Here is a 16,658-nt window from a genome sequence, read left to right as displayed (position 1 = left end):
ACACACACACACACACACACACACACACACACACACACACACACACAGAGAGAGAGAGAGAGAGAGAGAAAGATGAGTCTTGTAGAATATTCAGTTCATAAATTAGATTTATTTTGATACAGTTTGTAGTATACTCATTCCAAATGTTTAAATCATTTCAGAAATGAAATTAAATGATTTTCTGGAAACCAAAATCTGTCTTGAGGAAAGAACTGCACGCCTGAAGCACCATGGTTGTGTATCGTTTCCATTATGTACAATTACATAAACTCTTATTTTTGCTTACAGTAAGTTATACTGTACATAAATATGCCACACATATCCCTCTTTGCATTTCAATCTGCATATGTTTTCCTCTCACCATGCACAGGTTTCTTAAACCTGAAGCACAGGCACTGAATTTGTCCGTGTTTTGAAAAAACAAATAAAAAATAAACCTGCTAGATTGTGACGCACATGTTCAGCCCGGTTCTTTCTACCGTTTTGGCAAATGTCCAACAACCAAGAAAAATGTTTTTGTTTGTTTTCATCTAAAATATTTTCATAGAAAAAGATGAACAGCTCATTTGACAGACATTTCAAGAATAAGCAATACAATAATTTTTTACATTGACCCATGCACATTATAGCAAAGACGTTTCTTTTTTATTCTAGTCGGGCTTTAAAGCCTTTAAGTTTCTTTGTCAAAGTTATTTTATTGTTCAACCTCACTGATAGTGTTAAGGATAGTCTCAGCGCTGACTCTTAGTTCAACAACTCAAGGGGTTTGTGAGTGATCATGTACAGTAACAGCAGAGCTGAAAAACAATGAAGGCAGACAAGGTGCTTTGTTGGTCTGACAAACAGCCGAGTGCGGTTTTTTTGTGCGACACTCAAGAACCATACTGACGGCCTTGAAAGAACAAACGTTAAAGAAACTGTATGAAGTAAACTCCTCCGTGTGTTTGGTTTGAATTTTCTGCTCTGATTTACGGTTGCAAAAAACTTGTCTTTGGCAAATGTGATTAACTGATAGTCTTACGTGTTTACATTCTGATGTAAAAAAAACAACAAAAAACCTTTTCAAAGGAGGCTGGAGAATAACTGTTGTGCTGTTCTTTAAAAGGTGCTATGTGTAACAATGAAAACCAGTATGGCGATGAAAACGACTGTAAGCTGCGATAGCTTGGTTATCATCATCAGCATACATACATACATAGGGTAAAGACTGAGGCAATAACTAGTCGCTATTTAAAGGAGAAGTGTGTAGAATTTAGTGACGAGGTTGCAGATTTCAATCAACTTGACACCCCTCCGCTCACCCCTGCCTTTTCCAAGCCCGTCAGCGGACTACGGTGGCCTTTAGGTAATGTAAAAAGGTGAAAAGCTCTCTCTAGAGCCGGTGTTTGGTTTGTCCATTCTGAGGAGGCGGCAACCTCCGGTTCTGAAAAGTGAAGCCAATGAGGGAGTGACTTAAACCTGCATTCTCTCTAAAGGCCAGCAGGGGGCCACTCCTCTGGTTGCAAAAAGAAGTCTATGATAAAACGACTACTTCTCACTTGATGTATTACTTATTACAGACTAATGAAACGATAGTTATGAATATAATGTTCCGTTTCTGCCAACAGATGCCCCTAAATCCTACACACTGCTCCTTTAACGCCCATGGTGCTGTATTATTAGTCGTGTTTCCCAAATGCACGCCAGTATGTCACGTAAACTCCGTCACGGATAATGCGGCTAAATGTCCTCACGCTCCATTCTCTTCACTGAAAAGGACAAACCTGTCTGAATTCATTTTTTTCTCCTGCCATTTCTTACCATCTATCATCTGCCATCGCCAGAAACAATCGAGCACACATCTGAACAAATATGAGCCGCAAAAAGGAAACTGCTTAGAATGCAGCGAGAGAAGCAAAGTGAAAATGATACACATAGCACCTTGAATCTACATTCTCCTGTCTCTCACTCACTCATTCACTCATACGTGTGTGTGTGTGTATATGCGCACACACACACACACACACACACACACACACACACACACACACACACTTGACATCAACTAGTCAGTGCTGAGCGCAGTTTAGCATGCAATAATCCTGCTGATTTCCTGCTAGTTACTGTAGAAAACTCCTTCATTCAGTTAATATCTCGGGCACCTGATCGTGACGGACGATAAACTTAGAACAGCTCATGTTCAGTAACACTCTTTTCTCCCGACATCCTTCATTAAAGGGAAGGATTTTTAAAACAGGAAACTCAAATAATTTGTATGCAAAACGGTCATTCCTCTCACGTAAGACAAATGAGTGTACAGTGAAGTCTTTCCCTTTTCTCTCCTCCACCCACTCACAGATAAGGTATGAGAAGTAGTACAGGCATGTACCAAAAAAAAACCCAAAAAAACAATACAAAGCAAAACAGACATTTAGGGAAAAAAATGCTTTTGCTAGTCACATTACAGCAGTTCCTCGTAGAAGAGCAGGTATGCCTGAGAGTTGAGTACCCTTGACTCTGGTACTGTCTGAACGGTGGTATCACTGATGTACACCCACTGGCCCTGGAAGCTGCTCCCGGCTTCCCTCGCACCTGAAACGCACACAAACACACACAGTGTGTCAATATTGTAGGGCACAGAGACACATTAGAGAAATACACGGGGTATGTCAAACCAGGGGTTCCCTTAACCCCCGGGCCGTGGACCTGCAACGGGTGCAAAGCATTTGCTGCGAAGCGCAACGGCGTAACCGCAAATAAATATATGAAAAAAATAATAATAATAATATACATCATAGGCTATTTGTGCTGTATATGCATTAAACTTAGCAAGGTCTGTCTGCTTTCCTCTCACCAGCCGTGCACGCAACACGGTCATCATTGTCATAATCACCCACCGCCACACCGCACAAATTGGATCGGACCGAGCCGCTAGGGCTGTATAGAATGTCATTTTTTACATTTAAAGCTACCTACTGAGGTTTTTGAATGAAGTGTTGAATGTGTGTTAATACAGGTGCTTGTCCCCTTCTGTTTGCACCGCTGCAAGCAGGACAGCTACAAAAATATGGGACCCATTGACACTAACAAACGCTAACAAATATGGATTGAAGCAGAATATTTCGTGAGATAAAATCATGTTGTGAATTATGGAAATGATTGTGTGTGTTTGAGAGAGATTAAGGGAGAAAGAGAGAGAGAGAAGGTGGACTGTCACTGATGTGCGCTCGTGTCCATATAGATGAACAACTCTGAACTGACTCAAAATCTGATCTTGCAGAAAAATGATGTTGGTCATTACTACAACTCGCAAAAGTTTTGTGAAATCGCTTTGATAATTTTTGCTCTTAATGAACATGAATAAGCTACGATTGATGCAATTTGCTGGCTGGTTTTACTTCATCTCTTTTATGTGAATTCTTTATCGGCCGATTACTCGGCTGTTGGCTTTTTCCTGCTCCAAACTACCGTTATTACATCGGCCCTGAGAGGAACAGAGAGAGAGAAAACAACATGGATCTATAGAGCACAAAGACATCTATTCACCTTGCCCTTTGTAGAGGACATGTTCACGGTCACAAGGGGAAAGGCCTTTGCTGCAAAATGCTGACCTCTTTCATGGACAGCACACAAACACACCGACACAGAAAATAGGCAAACGGTCTTAAAGGAGATCAAGAGAGTCAAACCCTGACCTGACTGGTTCCTGTGGTGCTGTTCCGTTTTCCTCTGGGGAGAGCGCACTTTTACATACGCAGTGTAGTGGCCCCCCCGCATTGAGCCACTATGTTCAACAATCCCATACAGGCTGTAGAGGACACGCTCACCAGCTGCCAGGTTCTAGTAAAACAAAGGAGGAAGGTTAGCAAAAAGGGGAAAAAGAAATAAAAAAAAAAAAAGAAATGTTTGAGATTGAGGTCAACCACGGACATTCATTAACGGACCACTAGAAACAATAGTACAGAAATGGTAAAGTAGTGGTAAATGAGAGAGTTCAAAAAGCTAGAAGAGAAGTACACAGAGTATATTTTACCTTGCAGGATGCCGAGCAGAATGGAGCCAGATCCAGGATCAGGGGAAAGTCAACATGGCGGTTCACTTTTCGTAAGTTCATCCCTGCCTTGAAATACAAAAACAGAGCAGCGCTTGAACATTTAGGCATGTAGAACGAACACAAGCCGCAGTTTGTCAATGTTTTGGTTCAAAACTGGAATCACCGCCTTGCGGTAAGTTGCAATTCATATCCATGTCTGTCCAAAATGTCATCACTTCATCAGTTTATACTACTGGACATTTCTTTGACATCGACATAATCAGCATATGAACTCTATAGTTATGGAGAAAAAAAGAAACATGTTTTGTGAGGTCACAGGGATCTTTGACAACCAAATTCTCATCAGTTCATCCTTGAGTCCAAGAGGGCGAGAGAAATATGGCGTTCATATGGTACGGACGGACTGACAACTCAAAATGTAATGCTGAAGACATAAAAAACACACACCACTGCATCAAATACAATATTTGACTATATGCGCGATAAAATGAAGGGCAAGAAAAAGGCAGCGTGTGGCTGCTCACCTGATGGAAGCGTTTCAGATGCAATGTGATGACGGGAGGCAGCGAGGAGATCAGAATTTGCTTCCTAGCACTGGTGTAAATCTTCTCCAGCTTCTTGTCTAACACAAAACACACAGAAAATGTCAGGTTTAACTGTGAAAAACTTAATTCTGTTTTGTTCAAACTAACAAAGTCGTGAATCTCTGGAAAAAGAGATTTGAGGGATTAAGGCACACACTGAAAATAGCAAGTCTTCATTACAGGATCATACGAACAACTGGAGCCAAGGACAAACTGGCAATTGCAAAAAAAACAAAAGTGGGATTGTAGCCCTTCATTTTGACACTACTAAGAATTGGCTCTTGCTCTGATGTGTGCAAACACACGCTGCTAATGATGAACTCAACATCATCTGTATTGTGGCAGGAATATGAGTGTTTGGAACATTATGAGCACACAGTCAGAGAGCAAAGAAGTGAACTACACCGCCCCCAGGAGTGGATTGAGAAGTTTCTATGGACGTTTTAATATATTTATTTTCCAGAGCAGGATCTGGTCATTGTTGGAATCTATTGTAACTGGTAAGAACTCAAGCTGTGTGTATCCATGGAAGATGAAACTAACAATCAAGACTGCAGGGGATGAGTTTGATATTCTAAAGACGGGTTTTGTGAGAGGACTATCGCTTTAAGGGTTTCCTATGGACAACCTGTGATGTATATGATCACATGTACAATAACCTGACAATAATCAAGAATCATTTTGCAATGAAATTGCACCATATCAACTGATCGCAGGTAGGCAATTTACAGCCCGGTTGCTCATCCTCAAAGCTCTTTGTTGTTCCAGATGTTTTGTCTTACCGGCTGAGCTGCTCTTGCGCAGCTGTTTCTGTTTGCGCTCAGTGCAGCTCTCACACAGCAGCTTGTTGTTGCCCATCAGCAGTTCCACAGAGGTGAACTGGTGCAGGCAGGACTGGATGGAGCACTCCTTGGAGCTGGGTGTGTAACTGTGGGACAGCGCCTGGAAGGCCCCCTGGTGGTGTTGATGGTGGAGGTTGTCCCGGCACTGCGTGTCTCCCGCCTCCTCTGGAGAGCAGTGCGTCGAAGGAGAGCACTCCCCCGAAGTGAACCCGATGTTGACTTTGGACACTGCGGTAACGAGCTGCTCCACGGCACCGCCTTGTCTCGTGGTGGAGGACGGGGAGGTGGCGGAGACGGCCGTGGGGGACGGAGTGAGGGTGGAGGTGGAGGACGGGGTGGACATGTGCCCGTGGCTGTGGCTGGAGGAGAAGGTGCGTGGGGCCCACTCGCTCTCCGAGGCCTCGCTGTCGGCGTCATTACTGCTGTCCTGAGCAGCCGAGTCTCTTTCGCTGCCGTCCGAGAGGCTGCCGGCAGCGGCCATCTTGCAGACGGACACACCGCGGGCTGATCCGGCGGCCACCCCGTCCTCCTCTGGCCGCTCCGCACTGCAGCCTGCTCCCTTCTCCTCCAGAGAGCTCGAAGACCTCCGGCTCTGCTGCTTCTTGAGGAGAGAACAACAGATACAGTACATTAGCCTCTGTCAGAGATGCAGACTCTTTGTGTTTTTTACTTGTCCGTTTTAACGTTTGAAAAGGATCTTGATTAGTTTCCAATAAAAGTTTATGGACATCTGCCGACATAACAGTTTGCACTGCTCAAATGTGAAATAAAGCATTTACATTACCAGTAAAGGTATGCAAAAGATTCCACTGAAATGAGATAACTTCTCTCTCGTGCACAATATGACACAGCAAGACATCTTGGTGACTTTCTTTAATGAATATAAGATAAATATGAGATAAAAGCATGTTGTGAAAATTATTATATGTTTCGTTTTTCAATCAATTTTGACTTTGGGACTCACAAATGCTCTGGAGTCATTGGAAAAGTTGTGGCCTAAACTTCATCTGCAACTGTGCAGAAATACCCCGTTTAAACACAATGAATGGACATTGGAGAAAAAAAAAAAAAAAAAGGTGCGCAGCATTGGAATGTTGATTTAGAAGATGAATGTCAGCGTTACGAATGAAGCGTCAAACTATTCGGCCCTACGTATCCCTACCTGTCCACTCAGCTTCCTCGTGTTTCTGTTGACAGAGTGCGCTGCGGCAAGGACCTGGTCGTTGTTATGAGCCATGTGGGTGTCCTGCTCCCGGCTGCCCTTCCCCAGCCTACCAGGGTTGGAGGGTTTTGATATCTGAGTACGACATAGAGAGCATCTTCAGTTCTGGAGCCATCAGCAACACTTAAACCTGCCAAACGCAAAAACAATCTAGCCGTCTGTCAAATAACTGTGGCATTTTATCTTTCCTTCTCATTAACTTAGGTATAGTGTCTGTAGGAGAGTGATAATTATCATCCTTTGATAATATTTGCACAGATTGTAGCAGCTCACCCTCTCCTCTATGATGGGTAAAGAGATGTCTATGAAAGCCTCCTTCACTGTGGAGATCTGCAAGACAAATCACATGGAAGTCAGTGTCAGCACGCACACGCACACGCACGCACACGCACACGCGCACACACACACACACACACACACACACATATATTCATCATCTTTCTAAATAGTCAGAATCATAGCCAGTTGTTGACAGTCAACCTCTGCTGCAGATTTTCTATAAGTCTGCGTGAAGCTCTGGGAAGCGGCTATTTTTCAGCTTTTTCCTCTCCAGCTCCACACCTGCTTTCTACCTTCAAGGATGTTCATGAATTTTCATAGTGGCGTCTGCTTTGTTAACAACTCTGAGCTCCCTTGTGTTGTTGTAAACGCCTGCCGCAAACAGTTGGTGTTTGAGCGGGTCCTTGAAGGGCTTTTTGTTTTTCCTGCCGGGTTCTGTTTTTTTCTCTGACTTATTTTTCAGCACATCCTTTGCTTGTGGGTATCATAGTCAAAAATGTCCCCTGGATGTAACAGCTAGAAGAGAAATGGCAACTCAATACTGGTTAGCTACACCTCAGGTCAGTGACAAATACCTGTCAATTCATAGTTAATGGAGAATGCCAGCGTTGCTGGAAATTGTATGGCAATCTATCGTGCTTCCCGCAGCAAAATAAAATGAAACATAAAGAAAAGCGGGCACGGTTACACGTTTTCTATATTAAAAAGCAATTACTGCCTGAAGCCGAAGAACGTGTGATCTGGTGGACTCTGTGCTCCTATGTGTTGCATTGAGGTCATCACACTGAGCCGTGCCTGTTCACCCCCGTGCATACTTACATGCTCGCACTCTTCACACATTATTGTGTTGGTCAGCTCGCCCACAAAAATGCGGTCAACGAAGTTCATCTTCACACCTTCCTTTCCGTATGCTGGTGGGACAGAGAAGACATTGTTTTTAATCGAATAATGCTACGAATAATCTGTCAATTCACTCCACTAAACCTCTGTGGTCACGAAATTACGATGACATACATGACAGGCGGCACACACAGACCATAAAATCAGGAGATAAGAGTCATCTGCTTTAAGAAGCTGGTTAGTTTAAAGTGTTGACAGTAGAAATGTATAGGTAGCAGTGAAGCTTTATCTAACTGTGCTCTGTCCTCCATCAAACCAGTCCTTTGCCTGATAACTAACTGAGCTGTAGTTCCTTTAACTGCCACAAGATGGGACTGTTGATCTGGGCCAGCTACCCACTACAGCGGGATCACAAACCTTTGACTTGGCGTTTGGTCTCCTCATCTGCTGTCTTTTCTGTGGGATTGTTGTAAGCCTTCAGAATTCCTGCTTTCACCCTCTAGACACAACAAATACAAAAACAAATATGATGACGCAGGCTTAAAATGATGCCGAATAAATACATTCATTAAAATACAAATTCAACCTTTTTTTTTTTTTTTTTTCACGAATTCCCTCCATTACATCCATTAGTGAAACATCAAAATCCAGCCCACAGCTCAGTTTGACAGGTACACCTCTTATAAGCGTCATTAGTGTAAAATAATTATTGTGCTTGTCGAAAAACGTTACCATGTGAATCTCTTAATTAACAGTGCATGTTTGTGTGTGTCTATGAGCTCTTCACGGGGCCCTCTTATTGGAGGTGACGTGGTCAGTGAGTGTGTCTGTGACAGAGCTGTGAAGAGGCACAGCCACAGTAAAGCACCAATCAATAGATAATTGGCCGCGGTCTATGTCTGCGGTCGAGACCAGTCAGCCCCCCATTGTCCCGGGACCCACACACTGGACTGGCTATTTAGGTCAAAAAAGTCCTGTTAATCCCAGCCTAGCCAGCGTGCACCCGACTCAGTCAGCAGTCAAACCAGGCTGAGCCTCTCCTAGTAATTAATTACCAGTAACCCCATACCCTCCCTCTCCCCCTTCCCCGAAGTAACAGCGTGCACTGTCCCACACAGGATGGGCCGAGGGAGGGGGTTCGGGGGAGGGGGGTTGGAGAGGGTTGCTGGTACAAGGACGCAGGGGTGGAAACTAAAACGAAGACAGGGCGAAGAAGGACAGTCCATGCCCTGAGAGAGTAATAACTGCCGTCTCAGCTAATTGGTGATAATTGACTGGAGCCAAATTAGCATATTTAGATCTCTGATACTAATGGCCAATCAACACAAACACTTAGGGGCTCTAAAAGGTTGGTGACACCCACTGCTAAAAATACCAGTCTCGCTCTGTGACACACGGCTCACAGGATAGTGTGTGTGTGCTATTTGAACGGAATTTAAGTGTTACTCAAATGTGCCTCTTCAAAATGAATAGGTGTACTCAGGTTCACTTGGTATAGATTCATCGCTGTCAGCTTAGAAAAATTGTTTGTGTCATGTTTGTCCGGTGTTTGAAGAAGCTATATGAACAAACACCTTATAATAGGTATGATCTTTATTAGAAAAGTTAGTAACGAGTTTAATGTTTGCGTTCATTTTAAAAATCCTTCAACAATGTCGGCTAAAATGCCACAGTATCTCTGAATGTGGCTGGCTGTATAAATGAGTTTCTGAGTGAATGAATAGAGGAGGCTGTACCCCCCCCCCCCCCTCCCTCTTTACTTCCTTGATTGGATTGGGAGATGGGCTGATGAGTGTGTGTGTGTGTGTGTGTGTAGGAGGGGGGCTGTGGATGACCCCCAGCACAATGGGACAGCCCCGGAGCTCATTCAGCAGCTGTGGGTTTCCCAAGATCACACAATGATGCCGGTCGTGCCACTTGCAAGGCCCCTAAGTGGCACAACTGTCAGTGTTCACAAGTTTGAATGGGAGCAGGGGAGCCCAGCCTGCGGCCCCTCCTGGGTCTGGGGCTGACCACTAAACACACCCGCTAACTTCTCCTCCTTGGTTCACATAGCCACTGGTGGGGCCACAGGGGCCAGCTCAGCCCTTAAAAGGGCTGCTGTGGGGCCTCCTAATTGCCCTGTGAAGGGAGTTTGTACTTGCCAAAAAACATGGCACCATCAGGTTGAAACAAAACAAAAATGACTGGCCAAGCAAAAAACAGATATTGGGTTGTGAGCAGTGAGAGCTTACACTGCCACCCACACCGCTGGATGTCTTACATTATGACTACACGAGTCTAGCATGGCTTTTCAAAACAAACAAATTATAGATAATTCTGTTATTGGTGCTACTCTCAACTCATTTTAGGCATTAGCATGAATTATATAAGTGAACTACCATCATTGTTGCTTCCATCAATTGTTGAATGTAGTCCATAAAACACAACGCAGCTAATTAGGCAAACATTTGAAGATGACAAAATAAAAATAAAAACTAAATACAAATAGCCACATCAAATAGAAGAAAACAAATTAATGTTGTACAGCCATGCTAGCAGCTCTGAGGGCTGTACTTGGGCACTGTGGTGCTTTGAGCTAAATGCTAACATTTTCACCGTTACAGTGCTAACACGGTGATGTTCAGCAGGTGTAATGTTACCATGTTCACCATCTTAGTTTTAATGTTAGCCGCATGCTAAAATGTAATGAATTTATAATTAGCACAAAACACAAAGTAGGCAATGATGGGTTTGTTAGCAATAGCTCTGTAACTCTGTACAGATTTAAAGGACCTTTCTGTAACGAAGAGTAAAACTTAAAGCAAACTTTGAAAAAAGAAAAAAAAAAAAAAAAAAGAAAAAAAAAAGGAAATAGATCAACAGCACTTATATTCAGGACTTGGTCATCACAGGAGTATGTGTGTGTATGTAAGCTCACTTTAGTTTCCTCTACTCGTATGGAGTCCAGTAGGTAGTGCAGAAGCTCCTGGCTGTCTTGTTGTTGGTAGCCCTTGAAGCGCGGCGCTCTGGGAAAAAACAAAATAAAAACACAGATGAAAGTCAAATTAATTGCCAGTGTTTAAAACAATTATTTCATTTAAATATTAGATCTTGTCCACAAGCATTTTTTTCTGTATTTCTATAATTCAAAATTATTCCACAGACTTTCAATCATATCGTATGCAGGCAGGAAGTCTTAAAAGGCAGACAATGCTCTAAAATGAATAGCCAATTGACACAATCTTTGTTCCATTGGGTTGAATACAGAGGTCCATTATGGGCCAAAAGTGCTCCGCACAGGACAAAGATAATAATAATAATAACAACAACAACCGGTAGTCACAGCACAGCTCTACCATGCTGGCCGTCAACTTATCGTGACCTTTCGCTGAGCGCATTAATGCCATATTGTTGGTGGGTATTCATCCTGGACATTCATGCCGGAGTGGTTAGAGGAGAGGCTCTCCTTGGGCCCGTCCCCTGGCCGTCCGCAGTGAAGCAGATGTGAGGACAGATGCCAGGGGCAGCTGGGCAGCCAGGGCCGGAGCCAATGCAACCTGTTGGGCCGAGCCAGCCACATAACCACAGGACAGGTTGGTCCGACACACACGGAGAGGCCACATCGCTGGTTTGAGAAGCCATCAGTCAAATGTTTAGGATGTTCGGAGGGTGGTGGGTTAACTTCCTTTAATGGTATTGTATCGATTACACCAGTAGTCCTCGGGTTCTTATACAGTAGTGTGGCATTAATAGATCTGCTGTCACTGTGACCCACCAGATACATACCAGTCTTTATTAATAATTATACACAATATTGTGCCATTTGTGTTTGTTTATTTATTATCCTGGTGTAGACACAATCTGGCGACAGTGTTTTGTATCCAATTATTAATGCCATTCATAATCCTACTTATTGGAATAATTCACTGAATATTAATCATCCCTCTAAGACACGCTGACATGTGGCCCAAGATGGGATGTCCGTGGTTGGGGGAGAGATGGCCAACCACCTGCCCTCAACACAGGTCATAACCAGGAGGTCTGGAGGAGCCTCGAGTCCCCCACCCTCACATAAAGACACGATATCTGTCTCTTATGCCCTTTCCGTGCAGACACATGGGCAAGGGTGGGTGGAGGGGTGAGGATGGTACAAAGCCCATATGTCACTTATGCACCATCCCTAAAAGTGAACAGCATGTGAAGGAATGCTCGCCTGTCGTTCCACTGACTAGTCTGACGATCTCCCGAGAGAGAGAGACACAGAGAGGGGAATACATGGCAAAAGAGAGAAGGAAATGAGTGAGATGGAAAAAGAGAGACAGACAGACAGACAGACAGACAGACAGACAGACAGACAGACAGAGGCAGAGGAAGTAGAGAGAAAAAAACGAAAAGGTTGGTTGGGATCAGTGGGAATGAGGAGGTCTGGAAGCTCATCCCAGTGGAGAGAAGCAGAAGGGCCCTGTAGCGCTGCTCTCAATCTGGCCAAAGCAAACAGCTGCGGTGCGAACACAATTAATAGCCGGATGAGTTAGTACCAGACACAAGGCCACACAAGCTCCCCGCCCCCAAACACACACACGTACTTTCTGAGCGACACAATGCACCCGCACACAGCTCACATTGTACATTCATCCAGCATTTGCTCACACATAGGCATAAACTAAATGTATCTATGTCTCAATGACTTCCAATATGTTCATGAAAAACATAGAGCTCTGTGCAAAAGAAAGCCATACACATATCTGAACTGGGCTTTGTGCCGTCCATTCTACATTTATTCTATTGATTTGACTGACTGTATCCTTAACAACAATAAAACTCCCACATCTCACCCAGGAAACTACGTTTGAATATTTTTTTCTCTTCTTAAATCAGTAAACCACACAGCCTCTATTGAATTCTGGTCTCTTTAGTTTCCTTTTTTTCCAATCAATCCACGACGGTTTTGCAAGATTGAGAGACGCTAACAAAATCCATACCTGCCGCAGGTGACGTTACATGGTCAGCTTCTCTGAAAACAATGTATTTATCAACTTGTGCTTATTTGCGCAGGTTTAATTATTCCTATTATAGACATAGAGGAGTCATCAACAATCCTTGTTTTAACATTCACTGGTAGACCAAAGTTAATGGATTCTTATCATCAGGGGCCAGTATTGAAAAATCCTGTCATTTAGAGCCAAATGATCCGGAGAGTTGAATCTCCCTTTTCTTAGTCAAGGATCAAAATGATCTCACCGCCTTTGTCCGAGTAATTCAAAACATTGGCAGGTTGGATCCAGGTTGGATCATGGTGATCCCAATATGACCAGCTAAAGGATTTCCAAAACTCGACTCCCAGCCCCTGGTCTGAACAGAAGGAAAAACATAGTTGGACCATTTCACAAAAGGAGCGAGTGGTAGTACAGATATAGTGTCCAAATTGTATAATATTTAGCATTTGTAAGACTAGACTTGAGTTTCCACCTACTTTTAGCAATCGCTAATTAAGCGTAGGTTATGCTAACAGGAGCTAACTGGGCAGTTGACTTCTATGTAAAGTAGTTAACGCGCTAGCAAGCTAGATGGCTTTGTTGATGAAAACTGTGAGATCCTTTTGAAATACCGGCCCCAGACTGTTAAGTTAGAATCCCTGGACTGTGGTTTCTCGCCTCAGCATATGTGCGCACACAACAATATTTGTATTACTTTTATCAATATCTGCCTCTTTTCTTCAACCTGAAAGAGGTCTTCCTCCTGAGCAGACCAGTATGCTAGCCCTGCCTCTTTGTGTTTGCACTGCGTGTACATCAATGTGGATGTGTGTGTCCTGCATGCCAGAGCACTAGATGGAATCTATTGTTGTCCTCTGCTATGTCTATCAGGGATGTGAGGCTTCTCATAAAGTCTCATCATGGATGGAGCAGACAGCTAGCATACCTTTCATTTTTTTTTGCAATAGAAGAAAGTGTCCAGTGGCCGTCCTGAAAATTGAATCAGTCCTTGAAAGAAGCAGGTGTAGATGAATGTCTCTCTGTGGCCTTTTTTATTCATCGCATGCATTAGACATGCATAGAGAGGGCCTTACATTCTTAACAAATAGCAGCAGTAGACCGGCCTTATGAAAAACACTGTCCCTGACCTCAGACTCCAGGAGGTAAATCAATATTTGAATCAAAAGTTATTTTCCCCTGTCTTCACACCACCAACGAGCTTTGTAGTAAAACAAGGCCTTGGTACAAGCTGGGACCCTCTCTGGCACCAGATAGAGTGTGTGGTGCTGACCATCCAACCCACATAGCCTGGCACTGGTCCGAGCACAGACCAGACCCCTTTTGCTGGCAGGGGGAAGAGGCAGGCTGTGGGGTACTCAGCTGGTAGAGGTCAAATGCATGCGCGCACACACACACACACGCACACGCACACGCACACGCACACGCACACGCACATGCACATGTGCACACGACCAGAAACACACAGACACTCCAGGGCTGCCCCTGAAAGTCAATCAGTCAAATCAGCTGTCAGGGACTTTTTAATTTTTTTTCAGAGGCTATAGCTATGAAGAATGTTGTGCGCTAGTAAACAATTTAATCATGAACACATTGGTTGCATAGCTTTGAATGGTAAAAAATATTAAATTCAAAATGAAACTGTGACGAGAAACACATTTAACTACGTACATATTGAGCTGCCAGATATTTACAAAAACAAAAAGCAAGGTACAAATAGCCAAATCGTCATGTTAAACAGCCAATAAATGAAAAACTGGGCTCAATAGGGCTTCAGTTCTGCACATTAACGCTCAAACTGGCCCCTATCGTAGCCAGATATCCTTATTAATCTTCCCATCAACACCAACATACTGGGAAAGTCAGTGAAAGAGAAACGGACAAGCGCTCTCAGTGCCCACAGGCGAAGGGCATACCCAAACCTCTTGGAATGACAAAAGAAGATGATATATGCTATATTCACAGAGTGTAGCGAGCACAGAGGTCACTGAAATGGAGGACCATACAAACAGAAGCAGTCCTTGACCTCGTCCTTTCAGCTCAAAGCTGGAGACCTGACTGACTGTAGATGAGGTGCTGTGTGGAGGAGTTTATTAGAGAAGCATGCGAGTGTTCAGGCCAGTTCAGAATGCTACTGCAATCAGGTACACTTTGTGGATGTTGAAGGGAACAGCATTGAAGGGAATAAGGCCTTGAAAGTACAAGAAATCTCCAGTTCTTCCATATAAATAGGAATAAGCAGCTGAAATCATGATGACCATTACTTGATAAACCACAATTTCCTCACAATCGTTAAAACAACCAGGGCTGTACCGAATATTTCTCCAAACGTCATTCATAATGTTGACATTCAAATTCTAAATCAAGATCTTTTTTTTTGTACGTCTATGCATTCTGTTGAAACCGGTATTTCTGCACAGTTGCAGGTAAAGATTAGGCCACACTATTCACTGTATCCCTTATAGTCATTCTGCAGTGGTGCTGCTAAAATGACACACAATCAATCCTCTGCTCTCGTGCTTCACTGATGCCGGTGAGTGAATGGTTTTATACTATCTGTAGAATTAGAAACTTATAAATAATAAAACAAGAGTAAATATTTGGGATTTCTTTCCCCCCAAATATTATTTATTGCTAAGAACCAGGTTGTTCAGCACACAGCTCACCGTTCAGAACAGCAGCATAGCTGATCTGAATGAACCCTATTACGTTTACAGTATGGGGTTGGCTGCTCCATGATCCCTTACCTCGCCAATAGAGTGGAACAAGGTAGAATATCTTATCATACTACATGGTGCTGCAACTAGTGATTCTTTTTATTATCGATTAATCAGATCTTAATTTTTTAATTAACTGATTTTGCTTTGAAACCTCCAACTTCCCAATATTTGTTGTCGTTCGCTTCCCTTTTGTTATTAAGAAACAATGCAAGTGGATGTTAGGGCTTGCCTTCACTGTCATGGTGCAGATCCAGTTCTCAGCACGTGTCCCTTTGGAACAGGCCTAACAGCCCCGGGAAGTGCTGCTTGCAGCGTTGTCGCTCATCACTCGTTGACTCCAGGGAAGTGAAGAAGAGTTCAAAATATAAAGCAAGTGTATCCAGCAGCAAAAGTCAACTGCAAGTCAATTAGCCGCAGCCTGCCCGCTGCAGACGACGTGATTGACTCTGCTGCACAGAGCGCTGTTCGCGTGCTTTTTCAAAGCGTATCAAAAATGAACAAATTGCACCATATTCAACATATATTGGAGTCACCAGCAATACACCCGCCATGTGTCAAGTAGATCGGATGTACGGTTCCCGATGAACGCAAAGGACATACACAAATACTTACAGGCAGGGATTCCTTGTTTTATAGTTAGATGGACGTACAAAGCGTTCACATACTGGCCTCAATACAAGTCAGCTTGTGGTGTAAGTGTACCATATGGGTAATGGGTGCTGCTGAGGCTTAAAGGCATATTCAATCTCTATTTAAATGCATGTCAGTAGAATAGATTAGCCCTAGCTGGAATTTGACGCGTATGAATGCATAAAGGTGTGTGCAGCGCTTGCTGTCTGAATGCACAATTGCCTGCATGTGTGTTGCAGGCTGAGGTGGTACCAGGTGAGGTGGCTGCTCACACACACGCACACACACGCACACACACACACACACACACACACGCACGCACGCGCACGCACGCACACGCACACGCACACACACACACACCTTTCTGATGAAAGCTAGGTACCAGAATAACTGTCAAACCGACTCAGAGATGCACCCAGTCATCCAATGTCAAATGCTCTGGTCACCCACCTGCACTACTACTCAAATACACACACACAGAGATACACACACACACACACACACACACACACACACACACAGACACACACAC

The 16,658-nt window shown here is 43.7% G+C and overlaps 1 protein-coding gene across 3 annotated transcripts in view; it reads right to left on the bottom strand.

Annotated features, from left to right (window-relative positions):
• Positions 1-1,476: 1,476 nt before the first annotated feature.
• The window catches only part of usp45 (ubiquitin specific peptidase 45), a 35,710-nt gene continuing 20,528 nt past the window's right edge, over positions 1,477-16,658 (bottom strand). The window contains exons 9-18 of one of the 3 annotated variants that reach the window (XM_031874418.1): positions 10,721-10,808; positions 8,218-8,299; positions 7,780-7,871; positions 6,955-7,011; positions 6,622-6,756; positions 5,400-6,060; positions 4,558-4,655; positions 4,013-4,099; positions 3,675-3,819; positions 1,477-2,571 (exon numbers count right to left, since the gene is read on the bottom strand). In XM_031874418.1, coding sequence (XP_031730278.1) covers positions 2,441-2,571; positions 3,675-3,819; positions 4,013-4,099; positions 4,558-4,655; positions 5,400-6,060; positions 6,622-6,756; positions 6,955-7,011; positions 7,780-7,871; positions 8,218-8,299; positions 10,721-10,808 — 1,576 coding nt within the window. In that variant the 3' untranslated portion in view covers positions 1,477-2,440. The other 2 variants (XM_031874416.1, XM_031874417.1) reach the window with 2 other exon arrangements.

This window comes from Anarrhichthys ocellatus, unplaced genomic scaffold (genome assembly GCF_004355925.1).
Source record: "Anarrhichthys ocellatus isolate YVR2014 unplaced genomic scaffold, GSC_Weel_1.0 scaffold81, whole genome shotgun sequence".
Classification (NCBI taxonomy): Eukaryota; Metazoa; Chordata; class Actinopteri; order Perciformes; family Anarhichadidae; genus Anarrhichthys; species Anarrhichthys ocellatus.
This window is presented reverse-complemented; position numbering and strand designations above follow the sequence as displayed.